At 42.9% G+C, this 17,654-nt stretch overlaps 1 protein-coding gene across 7 annotated transcripts in view; it reads right to left on the bottom strand.

Moving 5' to 3' along the window:
• Nucleotides 1–10,181, bottom strand: part of CCDC170 (coiled-coil domain containing 170) — a 101,782-nt gene extending 91,601 nt beyond the window's left edge. For 3 of the 7 annotated variants that reach the window (XM_057310967.1, XM_057310964.1, XM_057310961.1), the window contains exon 1: nucleotides 1,425–1,613. Coding sequence is in view for 2 of the 7 variants with exons in the window: in XM_057310963.1 (XP_057166946.1) it covers nucleotides 892–969 (78 nt within the window). In the remaining 5 variants the exon portion in view is untranslated. Of the gene's footprint in view, nucleotides 1–891; nucleotides 1,206–1,424; nucleotides 1,614–9,279 lie in introns of those variants that run through there. The other 4 variants (XM_057310963.1, XM_057310966.1, XM_057310965.1 and 1 more) reach the window with 4 other exon arrangements.
• Between the last annotated feature and the right edge of the window lie 7,473 nt (nucleotides 10,182–17,654).

Below are 17,654 nucleotides of genomic sequence, written 5' to 3' on the forward strand. Positions count from 1 at the left end.
CTCACCTCTCTGCATTGCTCCCTTCTCTGACTCACCTGGCCCTCCCCACTCAGTCCCACCAGCAGCTCATCCTCCTTTACCACTCCTTAACTTGATATTCTCTGCGGTTCTGTCCTCAACCCTCTGTCACTGGAGACACCTTCTCTGGCCAACTTCCTGCCCTGCTGAGATTTCAACCATTCCCAGCGTCTGGTGGCTCCCAAATCTGCACCTCAAGCTAGAGATTCCCATGTCCAGCCATCTACTGAACATCGCCTGCACGTCCTGCTGGCACTTCGAAGTCAACATCATCTCCCAGCCACCACCGGAAGCCAAACTTGCCCACCTCCATCCTTGTCCCTGGTCTACTAGAGCACCCTGTGTCATTGTTTCTGTATTTCCGGCTAGATCCTTATCTGACAGCATGTCCTTACTCCAGGCATGCTTTCTGCCCTTCTTTTTTAAACGTTTATGTATCACCATTTATTATGTACTGAATTCCACTGCAAGCTCAACAGCTAGAAACAGTGTCTTCTACTTTGTCACTCCATTTGTTGCAGGCACATGTTTCTTAAGTTTTATTTCAAGCTGACAGAGAAGTTTCAAGACTAATCCAATAATCCCAAGTATATGCTTCACCTGGATTCACCAGCTGTGAGAACATTTTGCCACATTTGACTGATTCCTTTCTCCATGCGTTTATTACAACCACGATTGCTGAATCATGGGTAATTTGCCAACATTACGGCCCTTCACCCCCAAAAACTTTAGCATGTATCCCCTAAGAGCAAGAACATCCCTTTGCAAACAGTCAAATTTAAGGAATTTCACAATGACATCATATCATTCACCAATTATCTCAGTAATGTTCCTTGGAGCAACTGTAACCGCGTGGCACGTGTTGTCAAGTACCTTTAGTTTGTCTGACGTGCAACAGGTCCTCAGCCTCTCTTTGACTCTCATAACAACAGTGATGAGACGAGCTGACATACAGCTCCTCACATGGTGCACTGAGAGCCCATCATCGCTCCTAGAGAATTACTGTAAATGCCAGAAAGGATTAAGCTGAATCTGTGAGACAACACTGGACATACCCCAACTGAGGGATGTTCTACAAGCTGGGCTCTTTTTAAGCACATTGCCCTCACTCCTGCCTAAGGGAATGTAGCCGCCCTTGTGATTACTGAGAACATTCCTTCTTGGGATCCCTCACAACGCAGCACAAACATCATCTCCTTAGGGAGCCCTCCCCACCCACCCTATCCAAAGTAGACCTCACCCTTTACCCCAGCCGATCTCGATCCTGGTATCCTGCCTTAACTTCTTGTTACAGCATTTACCACTCTTTTTTTTACCATAAATTATACCTTGCTTATCTATTTCTTTACTTTGTTATTATTTATTTCCCCCACAAGAATATGACTTTTATGAGAGCAAGACCTTACCTAAAACAGCGCCTGTTTGGGATGCCTGGGTGGCTCAGTTGGTTAAGCATCTGACTTTGATTCAAGTCATGATCCCGGGATCATGATCCCAGGGTCCTGGGATCAAGCCCTGCATTGGGCTCCCTGCTCACTGGGGAGCCTGCTTCTCTCTCTCCTCCCCGCTCCTGCCTTCTCTCGCTCTCTCTAATAAATTAAATCTTAAAAAAAAAAAAAAGGAAAGAATGTCTGTATCTTCCATGCCTAACAGAGAGCCTGGGATTCAATGGGAGGTTGCCAAATAGGTGACTAACACGACGTGTGATTCACTAAGCAGAATATTTCTGATTCAGATTTCCTCCCAACTGCTCATTTTTGCCTACTTCAAATGTTCACAAGATGTCAACATCAAGTCTTCCTTCTTACATTCTCCTCTGCTATCCATTTCTTTTATCCTGAAGTAGAAGAGACTGAAGGAAATGTGACAATTACAGTCAAATATGAATATAGTCTGAAAACTGTTCCCCTTTGCACTGATGCTGAGGTTAGGCTCTGATGGCCTGACTATGCTGAAACATGCATTTCTGTACAAAGTTAACAGGGAAGATTCAAGAAGGAAATCATAGGGTAAGTTCAATGAAAAGGAAGCTATTTCAGTTACTCAGAAATACAAGGCAAGTGTTTGTTTTTATAAGCAATATTTAAGATATTTTACTCAAGCTCTAACTAAGCATGTAAATATAGAACCCACAATCAATAGTTACGTTGGTATCAGTAAGAAAAAGAGTACGGTACTACTGGTCCACCTCAGCAATGCCTCTGAAGTTCTCTGCCTTAGATCTAAGCCACCAAAGTACCAATTTCTAAAGGGGGGAAAAAACTGGAAGCAAAACAAAGAAAAAAAAAAGCACCTTGGGTAAAGTACATAGCATAAATAATTCCTAGTGAGCAAACGTTACTCCCTTCTTCAAGTAAATGTTTTTAGGTCTCCTTGAACACAGAAAAAGAAAGTCTTTATAATGAGTCAACTTAATTTGAGTACAAACCAAGGAGCTCGCTATTGTTTCAAATGTACTACACATTGTATTTGGTAACATTAAGTAAACACACCCATATTTAAAAATATGCAAAGAAAAACTTGCTCTGTTTGGTGTTCAAAAAGCTCTCCTACTTGTCCTTTGAACGCTTTCTCTCACGCTGCATTCTGAAGCCAGGCGGACAAAGAATGATTAGGTAACAGGAGAAACCAAGTGTTGTAGTTAAAATCAACAAAGTTACATATACAAATAAATTAACTGGTTATCATTTATTTTTTTAAACATTTTATTCTGAAATTATCTTAGACTTGGAGAATATCTGCCAAATTAGAACAGAGTTTCTGTATATCCTATACCCAGCTTCCCCTAATGTTACTAACTAGGATAAGCAACCAGGAACAATAGTATTAACTAAGCTATCAGTTTTTCCACTAATGTTATCTTTGTGGTCCAGAAGCCAGTCTAGGTGCCCACATCGCATTTAGTGTCGTATCTCCTTTATGTCCTTGACATTTTTAAGTCCTGTCAGTTATTTTGTAGAAAATCCTTCAAGGTGGGTGTGCCTAATGTTTTCATTGATCGGACTGTCATCATTACTTTTGATAGTAGAAAGTCCTTATTTATTGACAAGGGAAAAACATCTAATTACTGATCTAGTTCAATGCCTACCAATAGAGTACATTTTCTAGAATTTCGTCCAATTGATTCCTAGTCTAAAGGTGTTTTTTTCCCGTGGACAAAGAGAAAAAGTCATCCTGTTAACTTTCACAACCATATCCCAAATATCTTATACACTTCAATTCTTCACAATGACTTAACCAAGTTTGTATCTTTAGTTTTTTTAGTAGCTCTCTTACCAAATTTTTGCCTGGTTGCTATTTCAGATAACAGAGGTAGGCTGAAAAAGTTCTGCTCTAGTTTGGATTTGTCTATATGTCTTTATAGATTTTTGTTTCTGTCCATTCTTATTTTGCATATTTGAATACCAATTGTGATGCCATGTTATTGCATACACATTTAGAATTCTTACACCTTCCTGTTGAAGGAAAAAAATTTTTTAAAGATTTTATTTATTTATTTATAGCCAGCGAGAGAGAGAACACAAGCAGGGGGAGTGGGAGAGGAAGAAGCAGGCTCCCAGCGAAGGAGCCTGATGTGGGGCTCGATCCCAGAACGCCGGAATCATGCCCTGAGCCGAAGGCAGATGCTTAATGACTGCGCCAACCAGGTGCCCCGAAGGAAAATTTTTATTATTATGAGATAGTGATATAATTTGTATAATGACTCTCTTTACCTCCAGTAATACATTTCTGCCTTAAAAGTATTTTGTATATTATTATAGCTAATCAGCTTTCTTTTGCTTATTTTTTTCCTGATGAATCTTTTTTTTTAATTAATTTATTTATTTTAGAAAGAAAGACAGTGGAGGGGAGGGGCAGAGGGAGAGAGAAACATAAGCAGAATCCATGCTGAGCCCGGAACCCATGTGGGACTCAATCTCACGACCCTGAGATCAGGACCTGAGCCAAAACCAAGAGTCAAAGGCTTAACCAACTGTATCACCCAGGCGCCCCGTGCCTGATGAATCTTTTTATACACTTTGCTTTCAACTTCTCCATATACTTTTGTTTATGTCTTTCATAAATACCATATACCTAGATAAAGAAAAAAACTCAATCTGACAATTTGTTCTGTTAACTGAGCATTTCATCCATCCTCCTTTATGATAATTACTGCTATATTTGTATATATTTCCACCATCATTTTGTTTTTTTCTTTTTTCTCCGCTTTTTCTGTTTCTGTTTCTCTTTCTTGCCTTTTTTGGGAGATTTAGGTTTTTTCTTTACACCTCGAATAGAGAGGCTTCTAACTTGAATTCATATGAAGACAAGGGATTAGAGTTACATCTTTTCTTAAACTTGAGTTTGATTAAAAGGCAGAGGAGGAAACAAAAAAGCAAAACCAGAAGAGGGAAGAAATGATTCTTAAAAAGTAGAAACAGAGGGGCGCCTGGGTGGCACAGCGGTTAAGCGTCTGCCTTCGGCTCAGGGCGTGATCCCAGTGTTCTGGGATCGAGCCCCACATCAGGCTCCTCTGCTGGGAGCCTGCTTCTTCCTCTCCCACTCCCCCTGCTTGTGTTCCCTCTCTTGCTGGCTGTCTCTATCTCTGTCAAATAAATAAATAAAATCTTTAAAAAAAAAAGTAGAAACAGAGGGGCTCCTGGGTGGCTCAGTCAGTTAAGCAACTGCCTTCAGCTCAGGTCATGATCTCAGGGTCCTGGGATTGAGCCCCACATCAGGCTCCCTGCTCAACAGGGAGCCTGCTTCTCCCTCTTCTTCTGTCCCTCCCCCTGCTTGTGTTTCCTCTCTCTCTCTCTCATTCTCTCTCTCAAGTAAATAAATAAATACCTCATTTTAAAACCTATTTTTAAAAACTATAAATGGATACTACTTCATACCCATTAGGATGGCTACTATGAAAAGAAAAAAGAAAAAAAAGGGGGGGAGGCAGGGAAGAAAAATTTGAGTGTGGAACAGAATGTAGAGAAATTGGAACCTTCAGGCATTGCTGATGGCAACGTAAAATGGTTCAGCTACTATGGAAAACAGTATGGTAGCTCCTGAAAAAATTAAAAATAGAAACACCATTATCATCCAGCAGTCCCAAAAGAATTGAAAGCAAGGTCTTGAAGAGCTATTTGTGTACCTATGATCAAAGTAGAATTATTCACTAAAGCCAAAATGTGGAAACAACCCAAGTGTCCAGGCACAGATGACTGGATTAAAAAAAACATGACATATACATATAATGGAATGTTGTTCGGCCTTAAAGGAAATTCTGCCATGCTACAACACGGCTGAGTCCTGAGGACATTACGCTAAGTAAATAAGGCAGGCGCAAAATGATAAACAGTGTATGTACCCCTCACATGAGGTACCTAGTGTAGTCGAATTCAGAAACAGAAGATAGAATGGTGGTTTCCAGGGACGAGGGAGAGAGGGGCACGGGGAGTTACAGGTTAGTGCATACAGAGTCCCAGTTTTGCGAGATGAAAAGCGTTCTTTAAAAAAAAAAAAAAAAAAACAAGAAAAGAGTCTAGACATGGATGGTGGCAATGGTTGCAAAATAATATAAAAGTACTTACTGCCACTGCACTGTGCATATAAACACAGTTAAGATGGTAAAGTTTATGTTACGTGTATTTTTTCATAATTTTTTGAGAAGTGGAAGTAGTGGGGAAATGAGGGGAAAACTGACTTTACTTCCTTTATAATTACAGCTGACCAGTTCCAGGTCCTTTGCTCTGAGGACCTACAGCTGTTGATAAACTGTGTTGCTATTTATATTTTCTTCTCAGAACAACCCTATCAGACAGTTAGTTAACCTGTTTTACAGAAAGGAAAGAGACTTGCTCCAAGTCCCAACAGTGCTATTTGCTGGAGCCTCCACTCGGGTTCTAGGTATGTGAAAACTCGGACAGAGCAAAACCACCATATGTCTGTGGCCTCTGAGCCCACATCCAATCACTTTTTCCCAAACGACTGCTGTAGCTTCTTGCTCGCTGGTATTATTTTAATAATTTGGTAACATTTTTCGGCTTCCACACCTTATTTCTTTTTTTACTCCATACCTTATTTCACATGCACGGCAAAGTGACACCGTTCTGCTCAAAGCTGTATTTATGAATTTCCCAGACGCATGTTTCCGTCTTCCCTGCTTGAGCCGTTATACTTGAAGTCACATAGCATCACATTTTCTAGCCTAGTAAAGCTCTGCTGATGATCTGATTGGAGGTAAACCCAGCTTGAGAAAAAGTCGCATTAAACTTGGGTCACGGGTGACACCGACCCAAACCATCTGTTCATGTGTCTGTTTTTCTTGATTGTGAACTCTTGATTCTTCCCTGAGAGCAGAAACTGTGTCAAATTCGTTTTTTTACCCTCAGTACCTCACACAAATCCTCAGTTACTGATCGTTGAGGTGGGGACTGAGGTATTATTAATGGAGGTGTCAGTGATGACAGTAGTGGGGTAGATGCCACGGCAAATTCCAAAAGTTACAGAGAATAAAAATAACTAATATTAATAAGCACTTACTCTATCAGTTCGGATGGATTAGATATATTAACTGTGAAATCCCCAAACTACGCTCTGTGGTAAGGACTCTGATCCCAGGTTGCAGATGAAGAACTACCGTTCAGAGACATAAGTCATTTTTTTGCCCATGTCATCACAGATAATAAGGGGTATAAATCAGGATGGCTTGAACCCAAAACTAGCAGCTTTGGTCTCTGCGGTGTTCTATGACCTCATACGGTCGCATACTGCTGTATTTTCGTCTGGTTTTCAGACCAAAGGATGGTGTGGTAGGAAAAGTACTAAACTTCCAAAAGATCGATATTTAAGTCCCAGCCACAGCAGCTGCTAATCGAGCAAGCCATTTTCACTTCCATATAGTGGGAAATTCTTGCCTTGCCTACCTGAAGTGTAAGATTGTCTCAGATGAAGTAGTTAGCAAACTGAAAAATCCACTTTAATAAATGCTGCTCTTTCCGCTTCTACTTTTAGTCTCAGTAAAATTTAAGTCCTTCGGGTCAATTAAAGTCTTAGGCTTGGTGAATATTTTCCTTTTTTTAAATAAAGATTTTTATTTTAGAGAGAGAGTGTGTGCGCTTGCAAGGGGTGGGGGGCACCAAGGGACAGCCGACTCCATGCTGAGCATGGAGCCCCGTGCAGAGCTCAATCCCATGACCCCGACATCATGACCTGAGCCAAAATCAAGAGTTGGACACTTAATCGACAGAGCCACCCAGGTGCTGTGAATAACATAGGTAGTAGAATTTATCCTAAAAATCTCAATATGAATTAAAAAGATTACTCAATACAATCACTTATTTATTGCTAAAGCTTTTTTTTTTTCACTTTTACAGTGGAAAATTCTGGCAAATACCACCAATCAGGATCACCAAAAGTGGGACAAAGTGACACCATGTACCTCCTGGTGTGATGTACTGAGACATAACACTTTATAGTATTTCTACTAAAAATCTAATAAAAAACAATCAAACAAACTTATTCTGCAAGACAAATGACCTAGACTCTGTAAAAATATCAGCATCATCAAAGACAAAGAAAGACTGAGAAACTATTCCAGGTTTACGGCAACTAAAGACACATAACTAAATACAATGCATAATCCTAAAATTAAAAATATTCTGCAGGAAATGGCATTATTGGGACAACTGGCAAAATTTCTGTAGATAGTGTACATTAAATAAAGTTACTGCAGCTATGTCAAACATCCTGGATTTGGGGCGCCTGGGTGGTGCAGTCGTTAAGCGTCTGCGTTCGGCTCAGGGTGTGATCCTGGTGTTCTGGGATAGAGCCCCACATCAGTCTCCTCCACTAGAAGCCTGCTTCTTCCTCTCCCACTCCCCCTGCTTGTGTTCCCTCTCTAGCTGGCTGTCTCTCTCTGTCAAATAAATAAATAAAATCTTAAAAAAAAAAAAAAATCCTGGATTTGATTATTGCATTTTGGTTGGAGAATGCCCTTGCTTTTAGGGGATACCTACTGGAATATTTGGGAATAAAGGGCCATGATGTCTATAATTCACTTTCAATTGTTTCTCCAAACAAAGATAAATAACATAAAAATACTACATACTTATGCATGGGCTATCATTCTTTTTTTAAAGATTATTTATTCATTTATTTATTTGAGAGACCATGAGCGGAGGAGGGACAGAGGGAGAGGGAAAGAGAGAATCCTCAAGCCGACTCCTGCTGAGCACAGGCATGTGGGGGCTCCATCCAGGACCCTGAGATCATTACTCAGGGAAATCAAGAGTCCCAGGCTAAGCGGACTGAGCCACCCACGTGCCCCTGGGCTAACATTCCTAATTCACAGAGGATACCATATTGGGATAAAATTTGCAAATGTCTAATGGAAAAAAAATCGCTTTTATTTGTACAATATATTACTAATTTTCCACAATAAGCCAGGAATCAAAGAAATCTAAATATAGGTCAGATGTAAGGCAGCAATCAAAACTTCTAAATATTGGAAGAATTCCTATAACATGCTGGAGAATCCACCCCATGTTTTGAATCTAAGAGTGTCCCCCAGAGATTTCTGCGGTCAGTATGGTCAGGCTGAGGACACTCTTAGGTTAGCAGTTCTGCGGAACACAATTCCCTCCCTGTCTCTGGCATCACCCTTAGCACACCATGCCTGATGGGACCCTGATGCCAGGTCCAAAAGGGGATACTTCACCCGGGCTGAGCCAGCCCTAATTTCGTGTGTGCGTGTTTGTGTTACAGCATATCTGATGCCCCAAAGTCCCCAGTGCCTAAGTAATTGGGTAAATGGATTCAAGGACAACTGAATGATTGTTTCTAGGGTGACCAGCAACAAAAAGGCCAGCGACTTTGCTCAGGACCATCATTAATCCTACCACACCAAATTTTGAAGAAATTGCTCTGACTCACTTCTTAGGCGAGTAGTGTAAGTTAAATGGGGGTCGCGGAGGGTCTGCAGGAGCTGTCTTTAGAATTTCACCCGTTTAAATGGTCAGAGAAGCAAACTGGTACCAACGAAAATTCAGACGCACTTCACAAACTCACGACCTGCGCATAACTTCCTAAAATTAACCGGCCGCTGGCAGTCCCAGGCCGCTTCCGAGGCGGAGCCATACCCACTACGAGGCACCCACGCACTGGGAAGAAGTTTGCAAATACCGAGCTCTCTGGGGGCGCCCCGCGGCCGTCCATCCCCGGTGCTCGGCTGCGGTCCGGGAGGCCGCCGGGACCACCCCCGAGCGCGGCCGGCGGGCTGGGACGTACCTCGGGCGCGGGCGGCGAGGCGCTGCGGGCGGCGGGCGTCGCGGGCCGGGTCCGGGCGCCTGGAGCCGGAGGAGCGGCCGCGGCTTCCTGGGCGCTGCGAGCGCAGGCGGGGGAGAGCGGCGGGTGCGGGTGCCGGTGCGCGCGCGTCTCCTAGGGCAACTCGTAAACACGCGCGGACGGCGCAGCGCGGACGCTGGCGGCGCTCGCGGGACCTGACCGGCTGCGCACTCGCGGGGGGCCCCGCAGCCTTGGCCCTCTGAGATGCGCCGGGGCCGCGGACAGACCCCGATCGGCCCGACGGTGTCCTCCCGAGCGCGGGCGGCGCAGAGCCGCGGCTTCGGCGGCCCTGGCGGCTGGGTCTGGCCCGGCCTAGGCTTGGCTGAGCGGTAGACGCTCGCCGGAAGGCTGGGGGTCCCGGTGAGAGAGGCCGGTCATCGCCGTAGGACTCCCCCGCGAGCGCGATTCCAGGTCTTGTCCTTCTGCCAGGCAGGCACAAGTGACAACGAATGGTCAGTGTTATGGTCAACGTTACCTTGCTGGCGCGCGTGAGCTGTAGGGGCGTGCTGACACAAAGGTGAAGAGCATTTATTTAGCACCTACTGTGTGCAAACGCTCTGCTCCTTCAGGCTTCAGCGCTGGCTTTGAGCGCGTCCAGCCTGTGCGCTTGGTTTAATGTTCAGCTGTTCCAGCCTTGACATTCTTAATGACTTTTGGACACGGAACCCTACATTTGCATTTTGTACTGGGCTCTGCAAATTAAGTAGCCTGTCCTAGTGAGCGTTCCTGCATTTGCCTTCTCAACAACCTGCAGGAAAATATGAGTAAGAGTAATACTAGTGTTAGTAGCAACCATAGCTTCTAGTTATGAAATACTTGTGTGTTCTTTTAAGAACTATTCTAAGTGCTTCCCAGGTGTGATCTCATTGAATAAAACAAGATTATCAAGTAGATATTAGAATAATCCATTTTTAAGATGAGGAAACAATCACAGGAAATGAAATAAATTGTTCACGAGTATACAGCTGGTCAGGGGCAGACTCAGGATCAGACGCCAGACCATAAGACTCAAGCACAGAGAAGGTGAGTATCCTGCCTAAGGCCCCACGCTTTGTGGCAGAAACTTGTTGAGCCCCACTTATCTCACTTGAAGGCCCTTGGTGGACCTGTGTGGTGTTCTAAAATTAAACAAAATCGGAAAGATAGCAGCAATCCTTGGATTCCATCCAGTTATCCTACATGCATCCATTATTGGCTGAGAATTTCTTGGCCTTGACAATGGTTTCTGTTTTTACAGTTCACATTGCCACATATCCAATCCATAATCACCTCAAAGGCTTTCACTTGGAGTACTATTTTAAAAAAAAAGCCTTAAGGGAAACTAAGGCTTTCAGAAATCTATTAAAACATAGTATCATCTGTAGTAATCATGTTTTCAAGCTGCAGTTTTTCCTTGCAGTGGAATTACTACACACTTTCAAATTTTTCGGTAAAAGGACACTGTCTGGGGAAACACATAATGTGATGAAACCCCGAGGCACCTGGCAGAGAACCAAGCTGAGAAAGTCCCTTCTCTATTAACTCTGCCTCCAGTTGTTTCAGAATTCAATTTTATGAAGTCTAATTCTGGTCACTGTGGTCAACTTTGTAATTCTTCTTCTTTACAACACAAGATATGAATTCCCACAGTCTTTTTAAAAGTCAGCATTGGTTGGGGTGCCTGGCTGGCTCAGTCGGTAGAGTGAGCGACTCTTGATCTCTTGGGGTTGCAGGTTTGAGCCCCATGTTGGGTATAGAGGTTACTCAAAAATAAAAATCTTTAAAAAGAAAAAAATTTAAAAGTCAGGGGCACCTGAGTGGCTCAGTCGGTTAGGCATCCGACTCTTGATTTCAGTTCAGGTCTTGACCTCAGGATCATAGGTTCAAGCCCTGCATTGGGCTCCACACTAGGCATGGAGCCAACTTAAAAAAAAAAAAAAGTTAGCATTGGTGATGGATGCATTAATTAACTAGACGGGAGGAATCCTTCTACAATGCATACATAGATCATCACTGCACACTTTATATATCTTACAATTTTACTTGTCAATATACCTCAATAAAGCTGAGAAAAACCAAATATGCGTAATAAAAAATTTTTCCTCAGTGTTAAGCAGATTTTCTCTAAGTGACAGCAATGCACTTTTGTGTAAGTGGGAGCAGACAAAGTGCTTGGCTGGCCCCTGCCTAGGTGCCTTTGAACCTTCTGGGATGTCAAGACATGAGCCAAGTGAGTCTTCAAGGCGGCACCTGATGATGTGTCTTTGAGGGTTGAGAGGGAGGACGGAGTCTGGATGTAGGTCTGAGCTGGAGCCTGGAAGGGACGAGCTGGCATGATGGTGATAGAACATGTAGGCTGGGGGGGGGGGGGGGGCCTGGGCGTGATGATGGTTTAAGCAAGGGACGGAGGTCCAAATGCACAAAGCAAGGTCCAGCCCAGATTCCTCACCAAACTGCAGGCCTGGACAATATATTATGATCCATCCTGCCTCAGTACAGACTTCTAGTTCTCTTTGTAACATCAAGAAAGACAGAAAGCCACCAGCTATGTGACCTGGCACATCTCATATAACTGCTTCTTCCAGATTAGATGCCAGACTGAGTTTGGGCCATGGTGTGTAGGAACTCTTCCGCTCCCCAGAGCAGAACAGCAACATCAGGAAGCTCGCCCCCAGAGGAAGACAACAGGGAACAAGAGGCAGGATCCGTTGGAGGAGATGGAGGCAGAGCAAGAAGCTCTTCCAGAGGGGCTGTCACAGACCAGCTGAGAGCTGGCACGCGTGCCGCTGGGGGGTGCAAAAGGGAAGGAGAGGAAAGGTCTGGAGTCTGAGCTTCCAGCCAGGCTGGAAGTGGGGTGAGGCCTGAGAGCCAGCAAGGAGATAAAGCCGAGGAGGGAGGAGGAGAGAGAGTTCAGCTTGGGACAAATTTAGTGTGAGGTGCTGATAGGGGAAGGCAAACATTTTGCAGTTTGGGAACAGGAAGTCCTGGGCACATCCAGCTTAAACCAGAATTTCCAGCTCATTCTGCTATAATGTTAAATTTTATCCTGAAATGTGTTTATAAACCTGGCCCTGCTGAGGTATATGTTAAATAAACAGGCTCTCAGAGATGAGATAAAAATGCCTCATAAGTAGCTCCGGGAGACAATGAAAAGCTCTCTCTCTCTTCTGGCACCTGGGGTTTTATTTTGGGGGTTTTTTTGTAATGTCACAAGTGTATTGCTCTGGTTTTTCCTTTGTTAGTTTGCTTGTTCATCTGCAAATAAACATGCTTCTCATAGGAAAATTTGTAATATGATAATAACTTTGGGGGCTTTTGACTTATATTTCGAAACCTGTTGCTGAAACCACTCCTATGACATTTTAGTTGTCTGAAGATTGTTTTAAAAAACCATATTAGACTTAAATATTTCTCTAAACAACGGAATGAAACATGGCCAAAGGCTGCAAACAACTAGTGTAGTTGAAAGCATCAGATTGTGAAATTGTGAACGTCTCTGAAGAAAAATGAAGCAATAATGCTTAGAAAAATATTTGGGCTGTTGTACAGCAATAAAAATCTTTAAAAGAGAAGTTTACAATATTGAAAGAATATCACTGCTGTATTACTTCAGTAGATGTGTTACTGAAAAATTAGAACTGATCTATAGAGTTGGCAGATTTTTCCCAGACAAAAGTCAGCCCTCCTTGGGAGCTGGAAATAATGACCACCAAGCGATAGTGTTGTTGCGTCAAGCACTTCCCTTGCTGTAACAAAACTGGCAATCAGTGGATTTCCCCCTTAACTGAAATCAGATTGTAAATGAGATCTAGTTCTTTTCATATCTATTGGGGGGGAGCACCGTAAAGTATAAGCTTGTGTGAGAGAGCTTTTCCTTTTTAAAAATAGTAAAAGTCCTTGGGTTTATCCCTGGACTTGGCAGCCCTCAAAGAGAGGTTAAGTGGACACACTCTGGAGCCAGGCTGCCTGGGATGAAATCCTGGCTTTGCCATTGCCTGGCCTTGTAATCTTGGGTAAATTTCTCCACCTCTTCAGGCCTCTTTCCTGGTCTGTACAACAGAGGTAAGAATAGTACTTAACCCATGGCCTTTTTGTAAGAATTACATGAGTTAATGCATGTAAAGTACCCAGTACAGAACCTGGGACGAAGTCCAGAGTGTTAGCTGTTAGCACCGTTCTTTTAAAACACAAGAGTAGGAAATTCCCTCACAAAACACTGCAAAAAAGGACTAGGAAAGCAAAATTGTTTACTCTTATTCTAAATTGCTTAGAACTTTGGAAGATCATAATTTTTTTTTTTTTTAAGTTGGGAGAGGGACAGAGAGAGAGGGAGAAAGAGAATCTCAAGCAGACTCCACACTTAGTGTGGAGCCCGCTGCCGGCGTTGATCTCACAACCCTGAGATCATGACCCGAGCCAAAATCAAGAGTTGGGACGCTTAACCCACTTGAGACACCTTGGAAGATCACAGCCTTAAAAAAATATTTTTTTAACTACTCAGTATATACGAATATTTTTTTTTTTTTTTTGACAGCGAAAGACAGTGAGAGAGGGAACACAAGCAGGGGGGAGTTGGAGAGGGAGAAGCAGGCTACCAGCTGAGCAGGGAGCCCAATGCAGGGCTCGATCCCAGGATGCTGGGATTGTGACGTGAGCTAAAGGCAGACGCTTACCACTGAGCCACCCAGGCACCCCTATGAACAAATTCTTAAAGCACTTTCTTTACTGTGAAAAATCAGGTAGAAAGGGTCTGCAGGTAGCAACTGGCAGCAACAAAGTGCCTTATCTCCAAGAACTTAGAAATCAATTGGCCTCATTCGATTAAACCGAAACAGAGAGATGCAAGACACTTTATAAAAGACTGTAACTTAATTGAATACATTAACACACATGAAGAGGGAATGTGGTTATTACAATAGAGGTTATTGTACAAAGGGAACTCAGGGGAAAGGCCCCAGACCTCAAATGTTAATGTCTTGTCCACCTGATACTTTATTTCCCATTGAAATTAATAAATAGGCTTTGGAGATTTTAGAAGATCCAGATTCCACCCTCAAAGCCTGCAAACCTGTGGCTGTAGTCTCCCCATCCATTCACAGGACGTGTTAGGAATGTTCCAGGAACAGGACCCTAATGTCACAGCATGCTCTAAAACAGCAATAAAAAAAAAAATGAATGCAATTCTTCGGGTTCTTTTTGCTCCCACAAGTTGGACCAATTGGTCTTAAATGACCGATGTTAAAAATTCCACCAGAAAATATGATAATTTGCCAAACATTCCATTAAATTAACCTTCAAAAGCAAATGTGGTTTCTAAATTAAGCAAAATCCCAGCCTCTTCTGGATCTTTAAAATGTCTTTATTATTTTGGAAAATCTTATGGCTTTGGGTGGGGGAGTGTGGGATTTTCCTGACCTCATTTTAGACACGCTTTAAATTTCTTTTAAAATAATGCCAACTTTCTTTCAAAAAGCAACAAATAATTCTTGTTAATAAAACGTTCATAAAAGTCGAGGGTGAAGAGTTTCTCATATGCACTGCTCTGGCTTCTCAGGATTGGTCCTGGCTTCCTGCTGAGGTTTTCACAAAAGTAATCAAAAACATTTTTATGATTTTTCTGATTCAGACCAGGCTAGATTTTATTACCAACTGAGGTTTAACCAACTATAGTTCATGTAATATATATTAAAACTGTAATATATAAATAAACCAATCCTCATCTACTCCTCTCAACAATATCATAAAAATAAATTAACCTAATTTTTGAAAAGAGATTTTTATCTTCACCTGATTCAGAGATTTGGCGTCAATTAAAATAACCTCTTTATAAGTTCACAGTGCTAGTCATAAAGGTCTATAAAGCTTCCTCTAATAAAAGAGAAAGGAAGCAAAATACAAAAAGCTGAGCACTCAGATAATCAACTTTTTTAAACGAACGCCTTAGCCTTCCCAGGGACAGATATCGCTTGAGGTCGTTCCTCTAAGTTTCATCATTGATACAAAACACTAACTTAGGCAGGTAAACTGCCTTTATTTCTTTGGATAAGGCAGCCACAATTACTTAATACCTGCTCCATACAGAGCAGCGATCGGAAAGCACCGTGAGTTAAAAAGAGAGGAAAAGGTATTTTAGTCTAAGGTCCAGGACTTTCAGATTAATGAGGAGCCGTGAGACACGGAAAAGAGGAAAACCATAGAACATAATCGCAAACAAAAGCCGTCACCGAGCAATACTGCAGACATGGTAAGTCATAGCTGGAGTAAGAGTACCTGATGATAGCCCTCGAGGCACTGACTCTTAACCATAACTGCAAAGATAAAATGAAAAAAAAGCAAGAACTTCTCTGACTCAACACATGGCGCTTCAGGGGCTGCCATTCTATAACAGGTATGTGAAAAAAACAAACAAAAAACGCTCTGAATCCACATAGTCACAAAAACTCAGACACCAGTGCAGCCTGGCTTGCCCCACAGCAAAACCAAATCCAGGGCCCAGGCTTGTGTTCCTGTTTTGACATCACAGTCATCTATGTGGCAGAGACTGGTTAGCGGTTCACTAAGCCTGGTTAGGGGTGACCTTGAATTCTGGCCTTTGGTATGTCGGTGGAAGTAAAGGGCACGGTTTCCAGGTTTGGCCCCTAAAAACCTCTTGTGGGATTCTGTGTGCCTCTCTATTTTTCTGTCTTCTGATGAGATCCTGATTCCAGAATGACCTCCACATATTGGAGGTGGTACAGGCCCCAACAGTCTGGATCCCTGAGTGTCTGCCCAGAGCAGATAACGCCATTGCCTCCCACACAGCTATCCTGGCCACCTGCACGTCCAAGACTACGTTCTGTTCTGTTAAACCCCTGGGCTCTGGGTGTTTACCTGTTCTAACAACTAGCATAACCTTAACGATACAACGTGCCATTTTTAAAACACAGAAAACTAAAGCAAAAAGACGAGTCACCCTGCTGAATTTTGTTGGAGAATTTTAGATATTCATGAAAAGAGATGTATTATGACTTCATTTTCTTTTCTTTTTTTTTTAAGATTTTATTTATTTATTTGAGAGAAAGACAGAGAGAGAGAGACAGAGAGAGAGCATGAGCGGGGGGAGGGGCAGAGGGAGAGGGAGAAGCAGACTCCCCGCTGAGCAGGGAGCCCGATTCCCTATTTGGGCTGGATCCCATGACCCTGAGATCATGACCTGAGTCAAAGGCAGAGGACTGAGTCACCCAGGGCCTTTTCATTTCTTTAAAGTAATAAAGCATTTGAATAGTGAGTAAAACTAAACCTGTAAGTATAGATATCATTAGAAGAAAACACGGAGAGAGAAAATTATTGAAGGGAAATATTTTTTTAAAACAGATCCGCCATACAAGTAGCTGTGTGTCGTGTCCCCCCCGACCCCCGTCCACCCCGCCCTGCCCCCATGCTGTGCGCCCAAAGAGGGGAAAGGCTCTTCATTCATCAAATAAGAAAGTTTTCAGTGTATGGTTTCCCACAGTCACCCTCCCTCCCTTTTTTCTGTGTAACACTTCACTCCAGTGAAATTTTACAGGGAAGCAAATATATAAAACAGATCATCTTGGCACTGCTCTGGTTGAAGTGGGGTTGAAAATGTGGCTCCAGCCCCAAACAGTTCCAGGCATCCCTGGAAACAACTTAACAAAACCCCAGGGGCACTTAGGAGTATAGTTTAAAACCCACAATTTATATTAATTCCATCACGAGATGCAGGTACAATCAGGCTAAACATCCTTAGTTTCTCATAACTTAAAATGATTGCCTTGTCATCTACCAGTTTAATTTGCATTTTTGGAAATTATTTAAATTTTCAACCTGTGTAACATCTTACATAATAAACTTCATTTTCCTTTAAAATATTTTTTCACATTCATCTTTCTTTCATTTTTTGCTACCATCGGCCTAGTGCAGGTTACATGACTCCTTTACCTGAATTTCTCCCCAATCCCGCAATCCATCCTGCACACATTCTCTCTCTCTTTTTTAAAGGCTTTATTTATTTATTTGAGAGAGAGGGAGCAAGAGCAGGGGGCAGGGGCAGAGGGAGAGGGAGAGAGAAACAAGCAGACTCAGCGCTGAGCGTGAGGCTTGACGTGAGGCTCGATCTCACTCACGACCCTGAGATCACAACCTGAGTGGAACCCAAATGCTAGACGATTAACTGACTGCACCCCCCAGGTGCCCCTGCACACATTCTCTTGAGTCTGTTCTCTACCCAGCAGCACAAGTGGACTTCATGAACTATGAGTCTGAGCAGGTCACTCTTGCTGAAAACATTCCATTGGCTGCATCATATTTTGAATAAAAATCCAAAGGCTACAGGGCGC

The sequence above is a fragment of the Ursus arctos genome, unplaced genomic scaffold (genome assembly GCF_023065955.2).
Source record: "Ursus arctos isolate Adak ecotype North America unplaced genomic scaffold, UrsArc2.0 scaffold_13, whole genome shotgun sequence".
Lineage (NCBI taxonomy): Eukaryota > Metazoa > Chordata > Mammalia > Carnivora > Ursidae > Ursus > Ursus arctos.